General features: G+C 43.0%; 2 protein-coding genes across 5 annotated transcripts in view; one reads left to right on the top strand and one right to left on the bottom strand.

Annotated features, from left to right (window-relative positions):
- The window catches only part of RPS6KA5 (ribosomal protein S6 kinase A5), a 197,953-nt gene extending 179,668 nt beyond the window's left edge, over positions 1–18,285 (bottom strand). For 2 of the 4 annotated variants that reach the window (XM_003902160.5, XM_009212132.2), the window contains exon 1: positions 17,975–18,285. In XM_003902160.5, coding sequence (XP_003902209.1) covers positions 17,975–18,077 — 103 coding nt within the window. In that variant the 5' untranslated portion in view covers positions 18,078–18,285. Of the gene's footprint in view, positions 1–17,660; positions 17,773–17,974 lie in introns of those variants that run through there. The other 2 variants (XM_017961465.3, XM_009212133.3) reach the window with 2 other exon arrangements.
- Positions 17,926–20,539, top strand: part of DGLUCY (D-glutamate cyclase) — a 159,114-nt gene continuing 156,500 nt past the window's right edge. The window contains exon 1 of the mRNA XM_031667908.1: positions 17,926–18,346. The gene's annotated coding sequence lies outside the window, so the exon portion shown is untranslated. The remainder of the gene's footprint in view (positions 18,347–20,539) is intronic.

Below are 20,539 nucleotides of genomic sequence, written 5' to 3'. Positions count from 1 at the left end.
ATCGTGCCACCGCACTCCAGCCTGGGCACAGAGTGAGACTCCATCTCAAAAAAAAAAAAAGAATTTTTTTGAAGACCGGAATCACAATTTTTAAAAAACAATGATGCTATTTTTCTCCTTTTGGATAAAGAATTGCCTTTTCTTCATAATTTGAGAAGAAAAAGAATCATGCTGGAAACTCAAAACTCCCATATCTTCCTGCCACCAAATCTACAAATGCATCTGTATGCTCTCCCTCTTTCTTCCTATTAAACAATAAAAGCAAGTCTTTTATTAGACCTCCTAACCCCCCAGGTGCACAACATCCCATCCCCCTTCTCAGGGACCATGACACCATCATCTATCCCATCTTGTGTAGTTTTAATAGCTATGAAACTATAGCACTAGGCTAGGTCCAGCCTAGTAATATTTAAGCATGCTCTACCATCACTCATCTTAAAACAAGGAAACAAAAAATAAACCCTTCCTGAACCCCATATTCCTCTCTGACTAAGTCCCTCTCTTTAATATCCTCCAGAACCAAGTCTCTGAAAAGTTATCTTCACTTGCATTCACTCATCAGTCCATTCCAATCTGGCTTCTCCCACCAAATCTCCACCAAAATTGCTCTTGATAAGGCCATTAGTGGTCAGTCAAATTGATCCCCTGCCACCTCCTAAAGCATCTTTTCTCCTTCACTTCCAAACACCACAACTTTCCTAGGTTTTCTTCTAGTTTTTCTTCTAGGTTTTCTCCTGGTTTTTCTTCTGGCTGTTCCTCCTCTGTATCATTTCTTAGCAACTCTTTCTATCAATTCCTTAAATTTTAGGACTTTTTCGGGACTCAATTCTGAGTCTTCTTCCTCTCCACTCTAAAATCTCTCCTAAGATGATCTAACCTACTACCTTGGCTTTAAATGTCATCTAATGGTCAATGATGCTAGGACTTTTATCTGCAACCCAGACCTCTTTTCCAAGCTCCTGACCCATATCCTACTGATCCCACTAAGCACAGTGCTTTAGATGGGCCCTGTGGTCAAACTGCTTCAGTTTCACAACGGATTCTTCTACTTACTTCTTGAGTAACCCTGAACAAGCTGGTGAGCACACTAAGACTCAGTTTCCCTATATGTAGATTGGAATAATAATAATAATAATTCTCACTTCATAGGATTGCTGTTTAGGTTAAATGAGTTGATGAAAGCATCTACTACCTAGCACATTATCTATGATTACTATTACCACAGATGTCAATCAGAATATGTCAAAGGCATCTCAAATTTACTTTGATAGGTACAAAACCGGATCCTATCTTTTCTGCCCACCCCGATATGCATTTCCACTGGTTCACCATCTTCTGTGAATTCCAAGGAGGAATTCTTAGGTGGCCCCAATGACCCTAACCTTTGTATAATCTCCTCCCCTTGAGTGAGTGAATATCATGAAATCTCACACTTGTGATAAAGGGATTTTGCAGATGTAATTATGGTCCTAAACCAACTGACCTTACGGTAAGAAAATTATCCAAGTAGGCCAGGCGCAGTGGCTCACGCCTATAATGCCAGCACTTTTGGAGGCCAAGGAGGGTGGATCACCTGAGGTCAGGAGTTCGAGGTTGGCCTGGCCAATATGGTGAAACCCTATCTCTACTAAAAATATAAAAATTAGCTGGGCATGGTGGTGGGCACTTGTAATCCCAGCTACTTGGCAGGCTGAGGCAGGAGAATTGCTTGAACCCGGGAGGTGGAGGCTGCAGTGAGTCGAGATCGCGCCATTGCACTCTGGCCTGGGCGATAAGAGTGAAACTGTCAAAAAAAAAAAAGAAAAGAAAAGAAAAGAAAATTACCCAAGTAGGCCTAACCTAATTACATGAGTACCTTTAAATCTGGGCCTAGAGGTCAGAGAGAAGGGGGTTCAGAAGTCAGGGAGACAAAGTATTGAAAGGATTTGACACACTTTTACTGGCTTAAAGATGGAAGAGCCAGGCCGGGTGCAGTGGCTCACGCCTATAATTCCAGCACTTTGGGAGGCTGAGGCAGGTGGATCACGAGGTCAGCAGTTTGAGACCAGCCTGGCCAACACGGTGAAACCCTGTCTCTACCAAAACTATAAAAATTAGCCAGACGTGGTGGCAGGTGCCTGTAATCCCAGCTACTCGGGAAGCTGAGGCAGGAGAATCGCTTGAACCCGGGAGGCAGAGGTTGCAGTGAGCCGAGACTGCGCCATTGCACTCCAGCCTGGGCAACAGAGCAAGACTCCGTCTCAAAAAAAAAAAAAGATAGAAGAGCCAAATGAGAACATGAAGATCCCCAGCTAACAGCCAGCAAGGAAACTGGAACCTTGGAGAACAAATACAAAACTGAATTCTACCAACAAAAATGAGCTTGGAAGTGGATTTTCACGCACAGCCTCTAGGCAAGAACTCAGTCTGGCTAACACAATAATTTAGGCCTCATAAGGATTTATAATCTACTAAACTGAGAGCTAATAAATGGGTGCTATTACAAGCTACTACATTTGTGGTAATTTGTTATGCAGCAATAGAAAATAATTACATCATCTCAATAAGCAGCATCTTCAAACACACATTTGTTCCAGCCACAAAACCCCATGTCAATATAATACCAAGTTCTGCTGATCCTTTTTTTATTTTTTAAAATTTTTAATTTTTTTTTTTTTTTTTTTTTTGAGACGAGTCTCCCTCAGTTGCCTAGGCTGGAGTGCAATCAATGGCATGATCTTGGCTTACTGCAACCTCCGCAATCTGGGTTCAAGTGATCTCCTGCTTAGTCTCCTGAATAGCTGGGATTACAGGCACCTGCCATTATGCCCGGCTAATTTTTGTATTTTTAGTAGAGATGGGGTTTCACCTTGTTGGCCAGGTTGGTCTCCAATCTCTGGCCTCAGGTGATCTGCCCACCTTGGCCTCCCAAAGTGCTGGGATTACAGGTGTGAGCCACCACACCTGGCCTTTGCAGATTCTTATTTCCTAATTACATCTCAAACACATTCACAATTGTTAACCTCAATTGTTACCAATTCTAAACCTTTATATTCCGTTTGAACTTCCACAGTAGTTTCCTACCTGGTTTCCGTTTGTATAATCTTTCTACCCACTGTCCTTATAGAAATAGGAGTCATCCCGTTACAAAGCAAAACTAATCTCAGCATTCTTCAACTGGAAATCTTTCAATGGCTTCACATTGCACTCAATGTCTAAACTCTAGAAACCCCTGCATGAAATGGCCCTGGCTCCCTTTTCAGCCCCATTTCCTGTGACTCTCCTGTTTGAATGTCACACTCAACCCAGACACCTTCCTTCCAGTAACCCCAGTGTGCCAAGCCATTTCCCACTGTGTTGGAAGACCATCTGTGTTGCCTCCTTTGACAGAAAGGCTTTGTTCCCCAACTCTTTACCCCACAATAGCCAGGGCCTCAGCTTCAACACGACTGCTTCCCAGAAGCTTGTCATCATCCCTTTTGGGTTCTCTCACAGAACTCTGTACTTCTTAACAGAGTTCATCATAATTGCACATAGGGTTATTTAGTGATTATGTATTTAAGGTCTCTCTCTTAGGTATTATACAACAAGTGTGGCAGCCAGGTCTAATATGCTCCCTACTAAAACCCAGCATCTAGTGCAGTGCCAGACACACAGCAGGAATTCAATAAACCCTTATGGGTGAATAAAACTGGCTGTTTTGCCCAACTTACACAAAACAAAAATAGGTCAAAGTTAGGAGTTTGATTTGCGTGTGGCCCCATTATGTTTGTTCTGTTTTAGCCCTAATTATGATGCTTCATTACACACAAATAACATTAGTATAAAGGTAAAAACACACGTAAAATCATGGGAGTGGGCTAGTGCAAATTTACCGCTAAGACTCTGTTCATGCTCTCTTCATGTAGCATCATATTTAGATAGAAAGTGTGACACTATCCTTATTACACATCTTAAATATTTCCTGTAGAAAAAAACACATAATCTCACTTCAGATTATTATGATGTGATTAGAGGACAGAGTGCTTCAGTTGACTGAATTTTCCAGGTAATGACGGAGAATTCTACTGACACAGAAAACTGCATGGTACAAAGACAGGCCTGTGTATGATTCTCCACCTTTTTACCTCTAGCATTCTTTTAAGCATGTCCATTTTATTGTTTATCATTAGTATTTTTTAAAATTAAAAGTGCTTCTAGTTAATCAGAGACCTTACTACTTCTCTTTTTTGAAGAAATATAAAAATAGCATGAACATCATATGACAAAGATTTTATTTAAGAAGCAAAACAGGCCCAGCACGGTGGCTTACGCCTGTAATCACAGCGCTACGGCCGAGGCAGGTGGATCGCTTGAGCTCAGGTGGTTGAGGCTGCAGTGAGCTGTGATCACATCACTGCACTACAGCCTGGGCAACAGAACAAGACCCTGTCTCCAAAAAAAGAAAAAAAAAAAAAGAAGCAAAACACTGGACATAAAGTCAAATATCTTCCCTACTACTTATGTTTATATATAAAGTACTTATTTAATTATATATTTACCGAATCCTTGCCTTGGTCCAGAAAAGATGTAAGGCGAATTACCAGCATTAATTAAAGCATAAGAAAATAAGAAAGGCCGGGCGCGGTGGCTCAAGCCTGTAATCCCAGCACTTTGGGAGGCCGAGACGGGCGGATCACGAGGTCAGGAGATCGAGACCATCCTGGCGAACACGGTGAAACCCCGTCTCTACTAAAAAATACAAAAAACTAGCCGGGCGAGGTGGCGGGCGCCTGTGGTCCCAGCTACTCAGGAGGCTGAGGCAGGAGAATGGCGTGAACCCGGGAGGCGGAGCTTGCAGTGAGCCGAGATCGCGCCACTGCACTCCAGCCCGGGCAACAGAGCGAGACTCTGTCTCAAAAAAAAAAAAAAAAAAAAGAAAATAAGAAAGAACAAGGGCACAAAACACTGCCAGGATAAGATTCAATATGCATGCCAAACCATGACTGAGATTTGACGCTTTCTAACAATCAACTTGATAAGAGGTCTGCTCAGCCACCCACTTCAGGGCATTCCTGTGAAAAACAGAACAGCTGGTCAAAAGCAGCACAGCTAGCCTTGGTGCTGAGATCAGAAAGGAATGCCTCCCTGGAGATTCATTAGAGAAGACACCATTCTACTTCTACAAAGAGTGACACTTGCTACCATTTTCTGGCAAAACAGTTGTTTATATAACTGACTGCTTCACATTCTGTTATCACCCTTAGTCACCTTTATCTTGGGGCAAAATTATCTCCTGGTTAATCCAATCTTAGTAAGTTGTATTAGTTTCCTGTTACTGAAGTAGAAAATTAACATAAACCTGATGGCTTATTAACACCACAAGTTCGTTTTCTTACAGTTCTGGAGATCAAAAGTCTGAAACTGGATCTCATGGAGCTCATATCAAGGTGACAGCAGAGATGTGTTCCTTTTGGATATGCTAGCGGAAAATCTGTTCCCCTGCTTCTAGAGGCTGTCTGCATTCCTTAGCTCATGGCCTCCCTTCCAGCAATGGCATCACTCTGATCTGTTTCCTCATCACATCTCCTCTTTTTCTCTGCTTCATCTTCACATCACCTTCTCTGACTCTGGCCCTCCTGTTTCCGTCTTATAAGGACTCTTGTGATTTCATTGAGCCCACATGGATTACCCAAAATAATCTCCCCATCTCAGGATACTTAATCACATCTGCAAGGTCTCTTTTGCCATGTAAGACAACTCATTTGCAGGTTCCAGGGATTAGGATGGGGATATCTTGGGGGAGTGGTCATTACTAGCCTACCACACAAGACTTCATCATTTATTTGCTTGAAGCTACCTAAATTGTAAGAACAGTATTAGGAAAATCCATGTAACAGTAAGAGCCACAAGTGGAAAACTTAAAGTTTTTAAAATACAAGAATTAATGATATAACTATTTTAAGTACCAAATTCACTTTCTGTATTCCAGATAATAGGACACACAAAAATGTTATTTACACAGTTTTTGCAGAAAACACACTGACTATATAAAAAGAAGCACACCTACACAAAAACTTGAGTGTGAAATAAAATAACTGCAATACCCCAAGTATTATACTAAAAATCAGGAACTTTACTTCCTTATTCTCCCTGCAGTCACAGGGGAGGATGCCTACTGAATACTTTTTTAAAAAAGAAAGAAAAAAGTGAGACAGCCAGCTCACTCACAACTTTAGGAGTATATAAAATAGAGAGAACTTCTGTGATTTTTGGAGGAACAGCTGGCTACGCTTGAACCAAGAGGGACACTGCTAGAAACAAACATAATGAGGCCAAGGTTCTATTTCAGACCCTATTCATCTTCCCCGAAAAACAAAATGAATGTAGGAGTGATCATACCTTTGAGGTGCACAGAGAGATCTGGAAATCATGACGGGAGCTCAAAGGAGATAACTGTGACAACCCCTCCCTCCCACAGCACTTTAGGATTGACATCTCTCAACAGTGTATTTAATTGTGAAGCTTCAACTAACACATGATGTTATTATGTTAGATTTTCCCGAGAGCAGTTTTCACCAAGAATCAGCTTCTTCTTCACAGGGAAGAATTCAATCCTGTCCATCAAACCGCTTGTGTCTCCAGGAAGCCGAAGCTTCAGAATATTTCCTTGCTTTGGAGCAGAGGTTAACATTAGACTTAACATCTGAGGCTTTTCCCCGCTACAGACTACAAATACAAACTATACCTGAATCCCCCTTGACAGAAGGGGTAAGACGTCACCTTCTTTGCCCCAATAGATCATTTTCTTAATCTCTAAAATTCATGGTAGAAAGTTAAGAAGGGATTTTCTTTTAAGGTCTAGGCTCTAGGGAACCAAGTTAGAGTACTATTAATAATTTATTCATATTTTAACCATCCCAATATACCCTATCAACAAAAGATAGAGCACAAGTTCTTCCTACTCTTCTCAAAGTGAGGAAAATGTGAAAAAAGAGCAAGTACTACAAAATAAAAATACAAACACACACACATGTTCAGTCATGTGTTGCTTAACAATGGGAACATGTTCTGAGAAATATCATTAGGCAATTTCATGGTCGCACAAACACCATAGAGTTTACTTACACAAACCTACATTGTACAGGTTACTACACACCTGCTGTATGGTATAGCCTATTGTTCCAAGGCTATAAACCTGTACAGCATGTTACTGTACTCAATACCATAGGCAACTGGAAAACAATTTTAAGTATTTGTGTATCTAACCAGAGAAAAAGTAGAGTAAAAATACAGTAATGCAATTTCATTGACCACAATCCATATGCAGTCTGCCATTGACCCAACTGTCATTATGCAGCTCATGAATATATATATTTACACATGTATAGTATAAAAAGGAGAGCTGCACTGTATTCATACATAACTACAACTGTCATTGAAATCTTTCAAAGTTTCTTACTGGGCTGCCTATAATCTCAGCACTTTGGGAGGCTGAGGCAGGAGGACTGCTTGAGGCCAGAAGTTCAAGGACAGCCTGGGCAACATAGCAAGACCCTAGCACTACAAAAAATAAAAAGAAAATTTGCCGGGCGCGGTGGCTCAAGCCTGTAATCCCAGCACTTTGGGAGGCCGAGACGGGCGGATCACGAGGTCAGGAGATCGAGACCATCCTGGCTAACACGGTGAAACCCCGTCTCTACTAAAAAATACAAAAAAAAACTAGCCGGGCGAGGTGGCGGGCGCCTGTAGTCCCGGCTACTCGGGAGGCTGAGGCAGGAGAATGGCGGGAACCCGGGAGGCGGAGCTTGCAGTGAGCTGAGATCGGGCCACAGCACTCCAGCCTGGGTGACAGAGCGAGACTCCGTCTCAAAAAAAAAAAAAAAAAAAAAGAAAATTACCCAGGCATGCTGGTATGTGCCTATAGTCCTAGCTATTTTGGAGGCTGGGGCAGAAGGTTCACTTGAGCCCAAGAGTTTGAAGCTGCAGTGAACTATTATCACCACTGTATTCCAGCCTGGGCAATAGAGTAAGATCTTATCTTCAAAACAAAACAAAACAAAAGCATCTTACTGGCTTGTTTGTTTTTTGTTTTTGACGCAGTCTGACTCTGTCCCTCAGGCTGGAGTGCAGTCGCGCAATCTCAGCTCACTGCAACTTCCACCTCCCAGGTTCAAGCAATTCTCTTGCCTAAGCCTCCCAAGTAGCTGGGATTATAGGTATCAGCCACCATGCCTGGTTAATTTTTGTATTTTTAGTAGAGACGGGGTTTCACCATGTTGGTCAGGCTGGTCTCGAACTCCTGACCCCAGGTGATCCACTTGCCTCGGCCTCCCAAAGTGCTAGGATTACAGTTGTGAGCCACCACACCCAGCCGGTTTGCTTTTGTAAGCTATGTTTGTTTCAAAAAAATAAAATAAAATAAAAAACAAGTATCTTATTGGAAGTAATAGTTATGTTTCTTAAAAGCTAATTACAAATCAAATCATTATTAATGGAACCACATTCAAAACGCAGCAACAACCATTGTTGTTTTTCAATGGATCCAACATGAATCCTTTGGTAAAACAGGATGATCTTTTAAAGTAAATCACAGGGTCAGGCGTGGTGGCTGATGTCTGTAATTCCAGCCATTTGAGAGGTCGAGGCAGTTGGATCACGTGAGATCAGGAGTTCAAGACCAGCCTGGCCAACATTGTGAAACCCCACCTCTACCAAAAAATACAAAAATAAGCTAAGCATGGTGGTGTGTGGTGGTGCACACCTATAGTTCCAGCTAGCTGGGAGGCTGAGGAGGGCGGATCACTTGAACCCAGGAAGCAGTGGTTACAGTGAGCTGAGATCACACCATTACACTCCAGCCTGAGCGACAGGGTGGGACCCTGTCTAAATAAAAATAAATTAATTAATTAATTAATAAAGTAAATCACTAGCCAGGTATGGTGGCTTGTACCTGTAATCTCCACACTTTGGGAGGCAGAGATGGGAAGCCTGCTTGAGCCCAGGAGTTCAAGACCAGCCTGGGCAACATAGTGAGATCCTGTCTCAATAAAATGAAATTTTAAAATACAACAACAATAAAGTAAATCACCACTCTGGACTTTTTATCATGACACATCCTTTTATTTTATTTTTTATTTTTTTGAGACAGAGTTTTGCTGTTGTCGCCCAGGCTGGAATGCAATGGGGCGATCTCGGCTCACTGCAACCTCCGCCTCCCGGGTTCAAGCAATTCTCCTGCCTCAGCCTCCAAGTAGCTGGGATTACAGGTGCATGCCACTGCACCCAGCTAATTTTTTGTATTTTTAGTAGAGATGGGTTTTCACCATGTTGGCCAGGCTAGTCTCGAACTCCTGTCCTCAGGTGTTCCACCCGCCTCAGCCTCCCAAGGTGCTGGGATTACAGGCATGAGCCACCAGCTGAAACATCCTTTTATGATTTAAAAAAAAAAAAAAACCCACCCAAACCAACTAGGAATAGAAGAGAACTTTGTCAACCTGATAACATCTATGAAAAACTCACAGCAAACCTCATACTCAGTGGTAGAAGACTAAAGCCTTCCCCCCAGGATCAGGAAAAGACAAGGAACTAAGTTTGTTTATAAGAGAATTTCCATGGAAATGCCACAGAAGAGCCTTAATGCCGGTAAATACTTTGATTATAACTCAGTCCAACACCTTTACTTTATGAGCCAAAAAACATTTTGGCTCAGAAAGGCAAAATGACTTACCCCAGGTCACATGGCAAATCAGGGGCTGACTTAGAACTACAGTCCACTCTCTACCTCTGTTAAATCTTTACTTCAGGCCAGATGCAGTGGCTCACACCTGTAATCCCAGCACTTTGGGAGGCCCAGGCAGGTGGATCATCTGAGGTCCGGAGTTCAAGACCAGCCTGGCCAACATGGCAAAACCCCATCTCTACTAAAAAAAAAAAAAAAAATTAGCTGGGTGTGGTAGTGGGTGCCTGTAATCCCAGCTATGTGGGAGGCTGACACAAGAGAATCACTTGAACCCGGGAGGTAGAGGTTACAGTGAGCCAAGATCAGCACTACACTCCAGCCTGGGCAACAGAGGAGACTCCATCTCTTAAAAAAAAAGATTTCCTTAAAAGACTGTAAATATGGATACCAGTAACCAAATAGATAAGATCTTTAGTTGGTGGCAGAAATCAATCAAGAATATTTTAGGGAGACTAGACAGAGGTATCACCAAAAAAGAAAACTACAGACAAAGATTTCTTATGAATATAGACACAAATCCTTAATAAAATACAAGGAAACTGAATCCAGCAACAAAGAAAAAGGATTCTATACCATGGCAAACAGATTTATCCCAGGAATACAAGGTTGGCTTAACATCCAAAAATTAATTAATGTAATACACCATATGAATAGAACAAAAAAACATGGTTATCTCAATAGATGCAGAAAAAAGTATCTGACAAAATCCAACACTCATGATTTAAAAAAACACCCAAACAAACTAGGAGCAGAAGGGAAGTTCTTCAATCTGATAAAATACATCTATGAAAAACTCATAGCTTAACGTGCAGGTTTGTTACATATGTATACAACTTACAGTATAATAATAATAAATAAATTAAAAAAAAAAACACACACACACACACACACACACACACACAAAAGAAAAACTCATAGCTAACCCCATACTCAGTGGTAGAAGACTAAAGCTTTCATCCTAGGATCAGGAATAAGACAAGGATGTCTGCTCTTGCCAATTCTAATGAATCACACTGAAGGTTCTAGCTAAGGCAATTAATCAGGAAATTGAAAGAAAAGGCATCTGGACTGGAAAGAAAGAAGTAAAACTATCTCTATCCATGGCTAACACAATCTTATAAATAGAAAATCTTAAGGTGTCCACTAAACTATTAGAACCAATAAACTAATTCAGCAAGGTTGCAGGACACAATATAAAAAGTGTGTCTCTACACTCTTGGAATGAACAATCCAAAAATAAAATTAAGAAACCAGTTCTTTTACAATAGCATCAAAACAATAAAAAATACCTAGAAATAAATTTAACAAAAGAAATGCAAATTTATACTCTGAAAAATGAAAAACACTGTTGAAAGAAATTGAAGACAACCAAAATAAATGGAAAGACATCTCATGTTCATAGATCAGAGGACTTAACATTGCTAAGATGGCAACACTCCCAAAGTTTACCTACAAATGCGATGCAATCCCTATCAGAATGCCACTGAGCTGGTTTCTTCGTAGACACTAACAAGCTGATCCTAGAAGCCATATGGAAATATAAGGAATCCAGAATAACCAAAGCAATGTTGAAGAATAAGGCTCACACTTCTCAATTTCAAAACTTAACTAAAAAATTGTAGCAGTCAAGGCAGCATGGTACTGGTATAAAAAGAGACATACAGATTAGTGGAAGAGAACTGAGAGCATAAAATAAATAAACCCATACATCTATAGTCAACTGATTTTCAATAAGGGTGCCAAGACAATAAAATGGAGAAAGCATAGTCTTTTCAGTTAATGGTGCTGGAATAATTGGATATTTACATGCAAAAGAATAAGTCTGAATCATTACCTCACATGATATCCAACTATTACCTTAAAATGGATCAATGATCTAAAACAGCTAAAGCCATAAACTCTTAGAAGAAAACAGAGACATCAATCTTCATAATCTTGAATTAGTCAATGATTTCCTACACACAAGAATAAAATGGGGAAAAAAAAAAAGTTTCATCAACATTAAAGACTTTTAGGGCCAGGAGCAGTGGCTCACGCCTGTAATCCTAACACTTTGGGAGGCTGAGGCGGGTGGAACCCTTGAGGACAGGAGTTCAAGATCAGCCTGGTCAACACGGTAAAACCCCATCTCTATTGAAAATACAAAAATTAGCCAGGCATGGTGGTACATGCCTGTAATCCTAGCTACTCGGGTAGCTGAAGCATGAGAATTGCTTGAACCCAGGAGGCAGAGGCTGCAGCAAGGCAAGATCATGCCACCGCATTCCACCTGGGCAACAGAGCGAGACTCTGTCTCAAAAAAAAAAAAAATTAAAGACTATTAGCCCAGGCACAGTGGCTCACGCCTATAATCCCAATACTTTGGGAGGCCGAGGAGGGAGAATCACTTAAGCTCTGCAGTTTGAGACCAGCCTGGGCAACATAGCAAGACCCCATCTCTATTATTTTTTTTAAAAAAAAATTTTTTTAATTAAGACTTTTGTGCTCCTAAGGATACCATCAAAAAAAGTGAAAAGACACTCATTTATGGAAGAAAATATCTGCAAACTATATTCCTAATAAGAGACATGTACCTAAAATACATAAAGAACTCTCATATCTCAATAATAATTAAAAAAAAAGACAAACTAGCCAATTTTTTTTTTTTTTTTTTTTTTTGAGACGGAGTCTCGCTTTGTCGCCCAGGCTGGAGTGCAATGGCCGGATTTCAGCTCACTGCAAGCTCCGCCTCCCAGGTTTACGCCATTCTCCTGCCTCAGCCTCCCGAGTAGCCGGGACCACAGGCGCCCGCCACCTTGCCCAGCTAGTTTTTTGTATTTTTTAGTAGAGACGGGGTTTCACCGTGTTAGCCAGGATGGTCTCGATCTCCTGACCTCGTGATCCGCCCGTCTCGGCCTCCCAAAGTGCTGGGATTACAGGCTTGAGCCACTGCGCCCGGCCTAGCCAATTTTTAAATAGGCAAAGGATCTGAATCAACATTTCTCCAGAGGTATACAAATGGCCAATAAGCACATGAAAAGATGCTTGTCATTAGGCATTCGGGAAATGGAAAATCACTTCACACTCCCTATATAGGATAAGCAAAAAGACAGACAACATTGTTTAGGCTGTGAAGGAATCAGAGGCCTCATACATTGCTGATGGGAATATAAAATGGTACAGCCACTCTGGAAAACAGTTTGGCAGTTTCTTACAAAGTTAAACACAGACTTTGTTTAACTTTGTTTTAACAAGTGATCCAGCAGTTTTACTGCTGTTATATACCCAAGAGAAATAAACATAGGTCCACGCAAAAACTTGTCCACAAATGTGCAAAGCAGCACAATAGCCAAAAGGTGGAAACAACCCAAATTTCAAACAACTGGTGAATGGATAAACAAAACTTGGTATATCTACACAATGGAACACAATTTATCAACAACAACAACAACAAAATGAAGTACGGATGCATGCTACAGATAGATTAATTTTGCCAGCCATGTTGGCTCACGCCTGTAATCTCAGTACTTTGGGAGGCCCAGGTGGGATGATCACTTGAGCCCAGGAGTTGGAGACCAGTGTGAGCATAATGAGATCCTGTCTCTACAAAAAAATAATAAATTAGCCAGGTGTGGTGGTGCATGCCTGTAGTCCCAGAGTTACTCAGGAGGCTGAGGCAGGAGGATCTCTTAAGCCCAGGAGTTCTGAGATTATAGTGAGCCATGATCACACCACTGCACTCCAGCCTGGATAGATTCCGTCTCTAAAAAACAAAACAACAATGAAAGACATAGCATGGTAGGTTCCACCTTGCTCTCTCTCGGATCACTTGTTCTTGGGGAAATCAGCTCCCTGTCATGAGAACGCTCAAGCCACGCTATGGAGAGGTCCACATGGCAAGGAACTGAAGCAATCTGCCAACATGTGGGTGAACCATTTTGGAAGGAGAATCACTAGACCCAGACAAATCTTCAGGTGACTGCAGTCCTGGCCAACATCTTGACTTCAACCTCATGAGAGTCTCTGAGTCAGAACCAAGAAGCGTCCTGTGTTAATTCACTTAGGATTAAAAAAAGAACCAACAAGCTAAGCCACTCCTAAATTCCTGACCCACACAAATCATGTTGTTTAAGCCACTAAGGTTTGGAGTAATTTGTTACACCACAATAGATAAACTTCCTCGACCTTCTCCTCAATGTTAGGCTCTCTCTCCTAATAACAGGCATCTAAGTAAATGTCTTCCCAGGAACTCCTCCTCTTCTTAGAGTTTAGTTTTATCCCTATCCATGTTTACAGAAATTGCTGCCATGTTACAAAAACATGATCCCATCCCTTGGCCTTAGGTGAATGATCCAAAAGTGGATACCTCACCAAAGGCAGGCCAAAAATGCCCTTCCCTGAGATCTTTATAACTGAAGCTGAGAAGAAGGCGGTGTCTTTTCAGTAGCAGAAGCTGTAGGACGTAAAACTTGGAGTCTATCAACGCCATGATCTTTCCCACGTGGGAAAAGTGGCACGGTGGTGGGGAAGAATGAAGCCATCACATAGGGACAAGCAGAGATTCAAGGTAGACAAAATACAGACAATGCTAAGTTTCTGGTTCCAATGGTTCCTGATGCAACCCTGTTCTTCCAGTGGACAGACCATACATGTCCTATCACCCAAACATCTAAAATGGCACCCAGTATGTAAGAGGAAATAAAATATTTCCTAAACAAGTGGGTAAGATAATCCAATATCCTTCCAACAATATCCTTTTTGTTATTGTTGTTGAAGCATCAGATTTGATTATTTGAAAGCTAAAAGTCCTAACCTATTCTTTGCTAACTTAATACTTGTATGTCCCTTTACTATTATACTTACAGCAGTATTATCTTTTTTTTTTTTTTTGGAGATGGAGTCTCGCTCTGTTGCCAGGCTGGAGTGCAATGGCAATGTCGGCTCACTGCAATCTCCTGCCTCAGCCTCCCGAGCAGCTGGGACTACAGGTGCGCACCAAAATGCCCAGCTAATTTTTAGCCAATTTTTTGTATTTTTAGTAGAGACAGGGTTTCAGCATGTTGGCCAGGATAGTCTCCATCTCTTGACCTCGTGATCCACCCGCCTCAGCCTCCCAAGGCAGTATTATCTTAATTACTGGTTTATATGGCCTCCTCCCCTACTACTAGAGGGCAGGACATTTTCTTAGTCGATGCTTAAGAAATGTATGTTTAAGTGATCTGTTCAATCCTATAATCTGCATTCTTCAGCTTTTACAGTCACTGTCATCCACTTATCAACCATCTAACATCTGCAAGGCATTGGTAATACAATAAACTTACTAGACTTGCTCCTGGATTCTCATGCATTCCATGAATTCATTCAACAAATATTAAGTACCTACTATATGCCAGGGGCTGCAAATAAACAAAGGACATGGTGCCTGCCTGCCCTCAAGGACCTTACAGTCTAATACAGACAAGTAAATGGACTACTATAGTACCGTGTGTTAAATGTTACTGAAGAGATACATACAGGCGGCTAAGCAGCCGCAAAGATTATGGCGAATTTACACTCTACATGAGAAGACTGGACATATACAGAAAAAGATAATAGCCAGGCAATGCGACACAGGCTAAGCACTAAATGAGTGATTTGTTTCCCCAATTACACCGGATTAATTCACACACTTCCAGATAAGACACTATTATGGAATGATTTTTATATATACATTCAACTAACATTTCCTAAGGGCCCACTATATGCCAAGCAACCCACTTAGCACTTTTCCAACAGTGTCTCATTCAATTCTCACATTTTGTAGATTAAAGATGTGAATCTGAAAGGGTGAAGTGACTTGTCCATGTCTACATATTAAACCGCAGAGATGGGATTTATAATCATGTCTTCCAACTCCACATCCTTTCATGGGACATATTTTGCTTTTTCATTCATCCTACGGAATACAACAAAGTGTTCTGCAAAAATGAGCAACCACCAACTGCCAGTCTGATATAACTAGATGCTTGTCCACATTCTGAGATGGGACCATATCAGATCAAATTACTTTGGTGCCTATTATAGCATCATGTGCTGAAAGAAGTGCAGTTGGCTGAAGATGAGCAACTCTTTCAAGTTATATTTTAACAGTGTTTTTGACCACTATATCCGGTCAGTTGTCCCAGTGTTCAGTAATAAATCAAAACTGTCATTTCCTTTGACAGTTAACAGCACTAATGAATTCAGTATAATCTCACCATCCATCAGAAAAATTTCTAAAATGCAAACTTGAAGCTGATGATTCACACAGTTAGAAGAGAGGGGGAAATAAAGCAGTACTCACTGTTTTCTACAAAACTAGCATTGTTTGCAAAATCCAGAAACCGAGCAGTTGGTTAACTACTAATAACAAGCAGGTTGCTCCTTGGTCATTTAGCAAAAAGCTGCTTGTTGCACCACAGTCGATAGCTGAGAAGCATATGACTTCAAGTACTTTTGCTGTACAGTAGGATTCCATACATATAAATCAGTGGATCATTATGTAAGACAAGAAAAAATTCAAAATCTTCGCACCAGAAAGCACCTGACACTGAGCGTGGCACAAATCCGAATAAATGTATATTGAGTAAACTATATAAAAGCCTTTTGAAAATATCAGTTGTCTATGAAATTGAGAGAAGAAAAAGCAAATTACCTGAATCCATATAGGTTATGTTAGGAACTAAAAAATATGGAATAGCTGGCTCAAGAGGTATAACAGATTCACAAAGACCAAAAAAACAATGTTTACAAATGTTGAATTAAGAAGCATGAATTTGAGATTTCTCTTGAATTAAGTCACCACACTGGCACCCAATGGAATGCTAATAGGCAATCTCAGTAGAAATAACAAAAACTGAAAGAACTGATGGACAGAGCTAACTTTCCAATCTGTTCAAAACAGAAACAAGATGTACTAGTGAACACCTGAATTCTGTCGTTTCAGCTTTGTACCTTCACAATTAAATAATATCCTGGCCGGGCGCAGTGGCTTACGCCTGTAATCCCTCCCGCACTTTGGGAGGCCGAGGCGGGAGGATCACCTGAGGCTGGGAGTTCGCGACCAGCCTGACCAACATGCAGAGACCCCCTACCCTCGCCCGCCTGTCTCTACTAAAAATACAAAATTAGCCAGGCGTGGTAGCGCATGCCTGTGATCCCAGCTATCCCAGCTACTCGGGAGGCTGAGGCAGGAGAATCGCTCGAACCCGGGAGGCAGAGGCTGCGGTGAGCCGAGATCATGCCACTGCACTCTAGCCTGAGCAACAAGAGTGAAATTCCGTCTCAAAAAAAAAAAAAAAAAAAGAATATCCCAATATGCCAAAGCAGCTCTGTCAAAACCCTTCAACGCTCACAAACATATCTAATAACGAACGCCTCATTAAAATGTACTATCTGTTCAGAGAAAAAAAGTATTAACATATCTACAATACGAGACTGGGCTCCAAGAATATAAACCCAAATTGTACTGATTGGTCTGAATAAGCATTTTCCAAAATGAACAACCCGAACCTACACAACGAATACATTTAATTAGTTATAAAGCTTAAGACAACGCTAGTGATCTCAAACATTAGAACGTACGCGCTTAAGCCTGCTCCTTAGTTCCTTTTACCTGGAGCTTTAAATTTACGGAGCCATCATCTCCAGAGACCTCTGAAGGAAATTCAAGGCCAAGTATAGTATTTCATAAGTGAGAATAAAGGCACTCAATCCCTGGAGCCCGCGATTCCCGTTCCTGTCTCTAGACTGGACTCGGTAAAAGCCCGAGGCGCAACACCCCGTTTATCTCTTATGGGACCCCAGCACCTTAGCGGATGGCTCCACAGAGCCCACCCGGACCCCCATCGATGGGAGCAGAGGGGCGGAGCAGGGAGTCACGCTCCAAAACAAAGCGCCGCTCGCCCCACGCTGAGGCAGGCGCACCTTTCGCCCCGACAGGACGCAGACACACATGTGTCACCTGTGCGGGAAGGGGGAGCAGCGACATCCTCGGAGGTGCGTGCCACAGGCAGCGGTCGGCAGCTGCTCTGGCCCCGATGCCTGGTGCCCGCGGCTCATTCCCGGGCTGGGGAAAACTTTCGGCCGCCTCCCCCCGGGCGCGCCCCCACCTCCCGGGACCCCCGGGGCACGCGCCCTGACCGCGACGCCCCGCCCCAGGCCCGCCCCTCCGCGCCCACGGCTCCGGCCCCGCGCCCCCAGCCCCGCGCGGGCACCCGCGTGCCCTCAGGCGCGCCCCCGCGCCGGGCCCGGCCGGCAGAGGGCGGGGTCGCTCACCAGTCCGCAGCTCGTGCTTGACCGTGAGGAGCTGCTCTCCCCCGTCGCCGCCGTCCGCGCTGGTCCCCGCGGCGCCGCCGCTGCTGCCGCCCTCCTCCTCCATCTTCTCCTTTTTTCCGATGCCGCGGGTCGCTACGAGGGGAACCCAGGAGACAGCAGACGCCCGTCCCCTCGCAGCCGCTGCCGCAGCCCCAGGAGCCGGGGTGCGGCGGCTCCAGAACTCGGACGCAAAGACGAGTCTCTTTCCCGCTCTGGCCGCACGGCTCGCTCCTCGCCTCCTCCCCCTTCGGCGGGCACCGCTAGTACCGCGCAACCAAACCGCCCCCTGCTCTACCGCCGCCTCCTCAGGCCGCTCCGCCCACAGCCAGCAAGGTAAGGGAGCCATTCGAGCCGCTTTCGCTGATTGGGCACAGGGCGCGCGCGTCTGCCAACGCCGGCTCCAATTGGACACTCCGCTGTGACGTTTCACTAGCCGCCCCGCCCCGCTCCTGGAATTGTTGTTGCTTGGCGGGGAGGCAGGAGAGGGAGGAGCGCAGCCACTCCGATTGGTGAGACCCAAAGTTCTGCCCCGCCCATTTCCTCTGGTGCGCCCGCGCAGTCAAGACCTTCCCTTCCCTGACCTCCCCAGAATGGTCACACCCCTTATTCCCCAGCTTCGATCTGTTAGTAAACAGTGTCTAGTAGTCAGGAGGCGCTCGGGGTCTCTGATTGGCTACTGCCGAAAGAGGCGGGGAAGGATGATTGGAACATTTGGTCCGCCAATCACCGTGGACAGAGGAGGGGCCTGGCGGGTAGCGCTTATAACCCACGTGTTTGCAGATAAACCTAAGGGTCCCGGCAGCGATACAAAGTTGTGTGACCACCTGCAAGACGGCGTTCCCTAAAAAGGTCTTACTCGCGCTAGTGAACCCTAAACAAGTTAAAGCGGAGTGTTTGTGCTTAAATAACAGATAGTTCTTAAACGTTACAAAAATTCACAGTCCCAGCTCCCGATGAGGAATTTTGCAAAGAAGAGACATTTCCATTTGGTACAAGACTCTTCCTAGACACCGAAAGGATACAAAGATTAACAAAATAGAATACAATTCCTCCCCTAAGCAGCTTTCAATAGAACGTGAGAAACAGACTGTGTGTATACACAAAAGAGCTATAAAGCAGAATTTGGAATAAAGCAGTCGTACAAAGCGTTAGAGAATCTCGCACGGATGGCAATAATTATTCCCAGACGAGGAACTGGGAAAAGCTTTTAGAGCAAGGAGGCATTTGAGATAACCAACGTAGAGGATGGCTAAGAGAGAAATACCAGCAATAGACATTTCATACAGAGACAGTAACTGTGAACATTGGCCTACAGCAGAGAAGGCAAGGGTGGTTTAAGTGATTGATAAGGTTAGATGAAAGTTTGATGTAAGAGATACAGCTGACCAGGTGAGATGTGGTAAGATAATGGAGAACTAGGGATGCTGTGCTGAAGAGTGCAGATTTTTTTTAGTACACAGTGATGAACTGAAAAGAAGAGGAGAGAGAGAGCAGGGCAGGAATCCTGCTGCAAGGATAGAACTAAAGGGAACCTGATTTCTAGTAGCAGACACCAGAATGGGAAGACGCAGAAACTTAAAGATGTACAGTTGGACGTAATTCACATAGACGTGATCTTTTAAACTCAGCATGGATTGGATCAGGAGTCAACACACTTTTTTTCTATTAAGGGCCAGATAGTAAATATTTTAGGATTTGCAAGCTGTATGACCTCTTTCACAACTACTCAGCTCTGCCATTGTAGCTCAAAAGCAGTCATAGACAATAAATAAAAGATGTAGCTGTGTTCCAATAGAATATTTTTTATGGACATTGAAATTTGAATTTCACATAGTTTTCGTGTATCATAATATATTTTTCTTTCAATTATTTTTCGATCACTTAAAAACATAAAAACAGGCTGGGCGCAGTGGTTCACACCTGTAAGCCCAGCACTGTGGGATGCTGAGACAGATGGATCACCTGAGGTCAGGAGTTCGAGACCAACCTGGCCAACATGGCAAAACCCCATCTCTACTAAAAATACAAAAAATTAGCCAGGCATGGTGGCAGGCGCCTGTAATCCCAGCTACTCAGGAAGCTGAGGCAGGAGAATTGCTTGAATCCGGCAGCAGAGGTTGCAGTGAGCTGAGATCACACCATTGCACTTCAGCCTGGGCAACAAAGCGAGACTCCATCTAAAAAAAAAAAAATATATATATATATATATATATATATATATATATAACAATTCTTAGCTCAAGGGCCGTTAAAAAACAGGCAATGAGCCAGATTTGGCCTACAGGCCATAGTTTGCAGACTCCTGGATTCGATTGCTGTGAAAGAGAAAACACAGAAGCCTTGCAAGTTCCTTCAGGTTGCTGTCACAGCTCCCTGGGCTTACCTGCCTGGAACATTTATCACTACACTAAGCCATGACTGCTTACTTACTTGTCTTTCTCCTGCAAAAGTCATGTGCTATTTGGAGCCAGGCAATGACTGTGTGCAACTGTTCATTTGTTCACTCAAAAACTTTTATGCCAGTTA

Source organism: Papio anubis, chromosome 7, assembly GCF_008728515.1.
Source record: "Papio anubis isolate 15944 chromosome 7, Panubis1.0, whole genome shotgun sequence".
NCBI classification, from domain to species: Eukaryota; Metazoa; Chordata; class Mammalia; order Primates; family Cercopithecidae; genus Papio; species Papio anubis.
The sequence above is the reverse complement of the archived record's forward strand: the minus strand, read 5'-3'. Positions and strand labels throughout refer to the sequence as shown.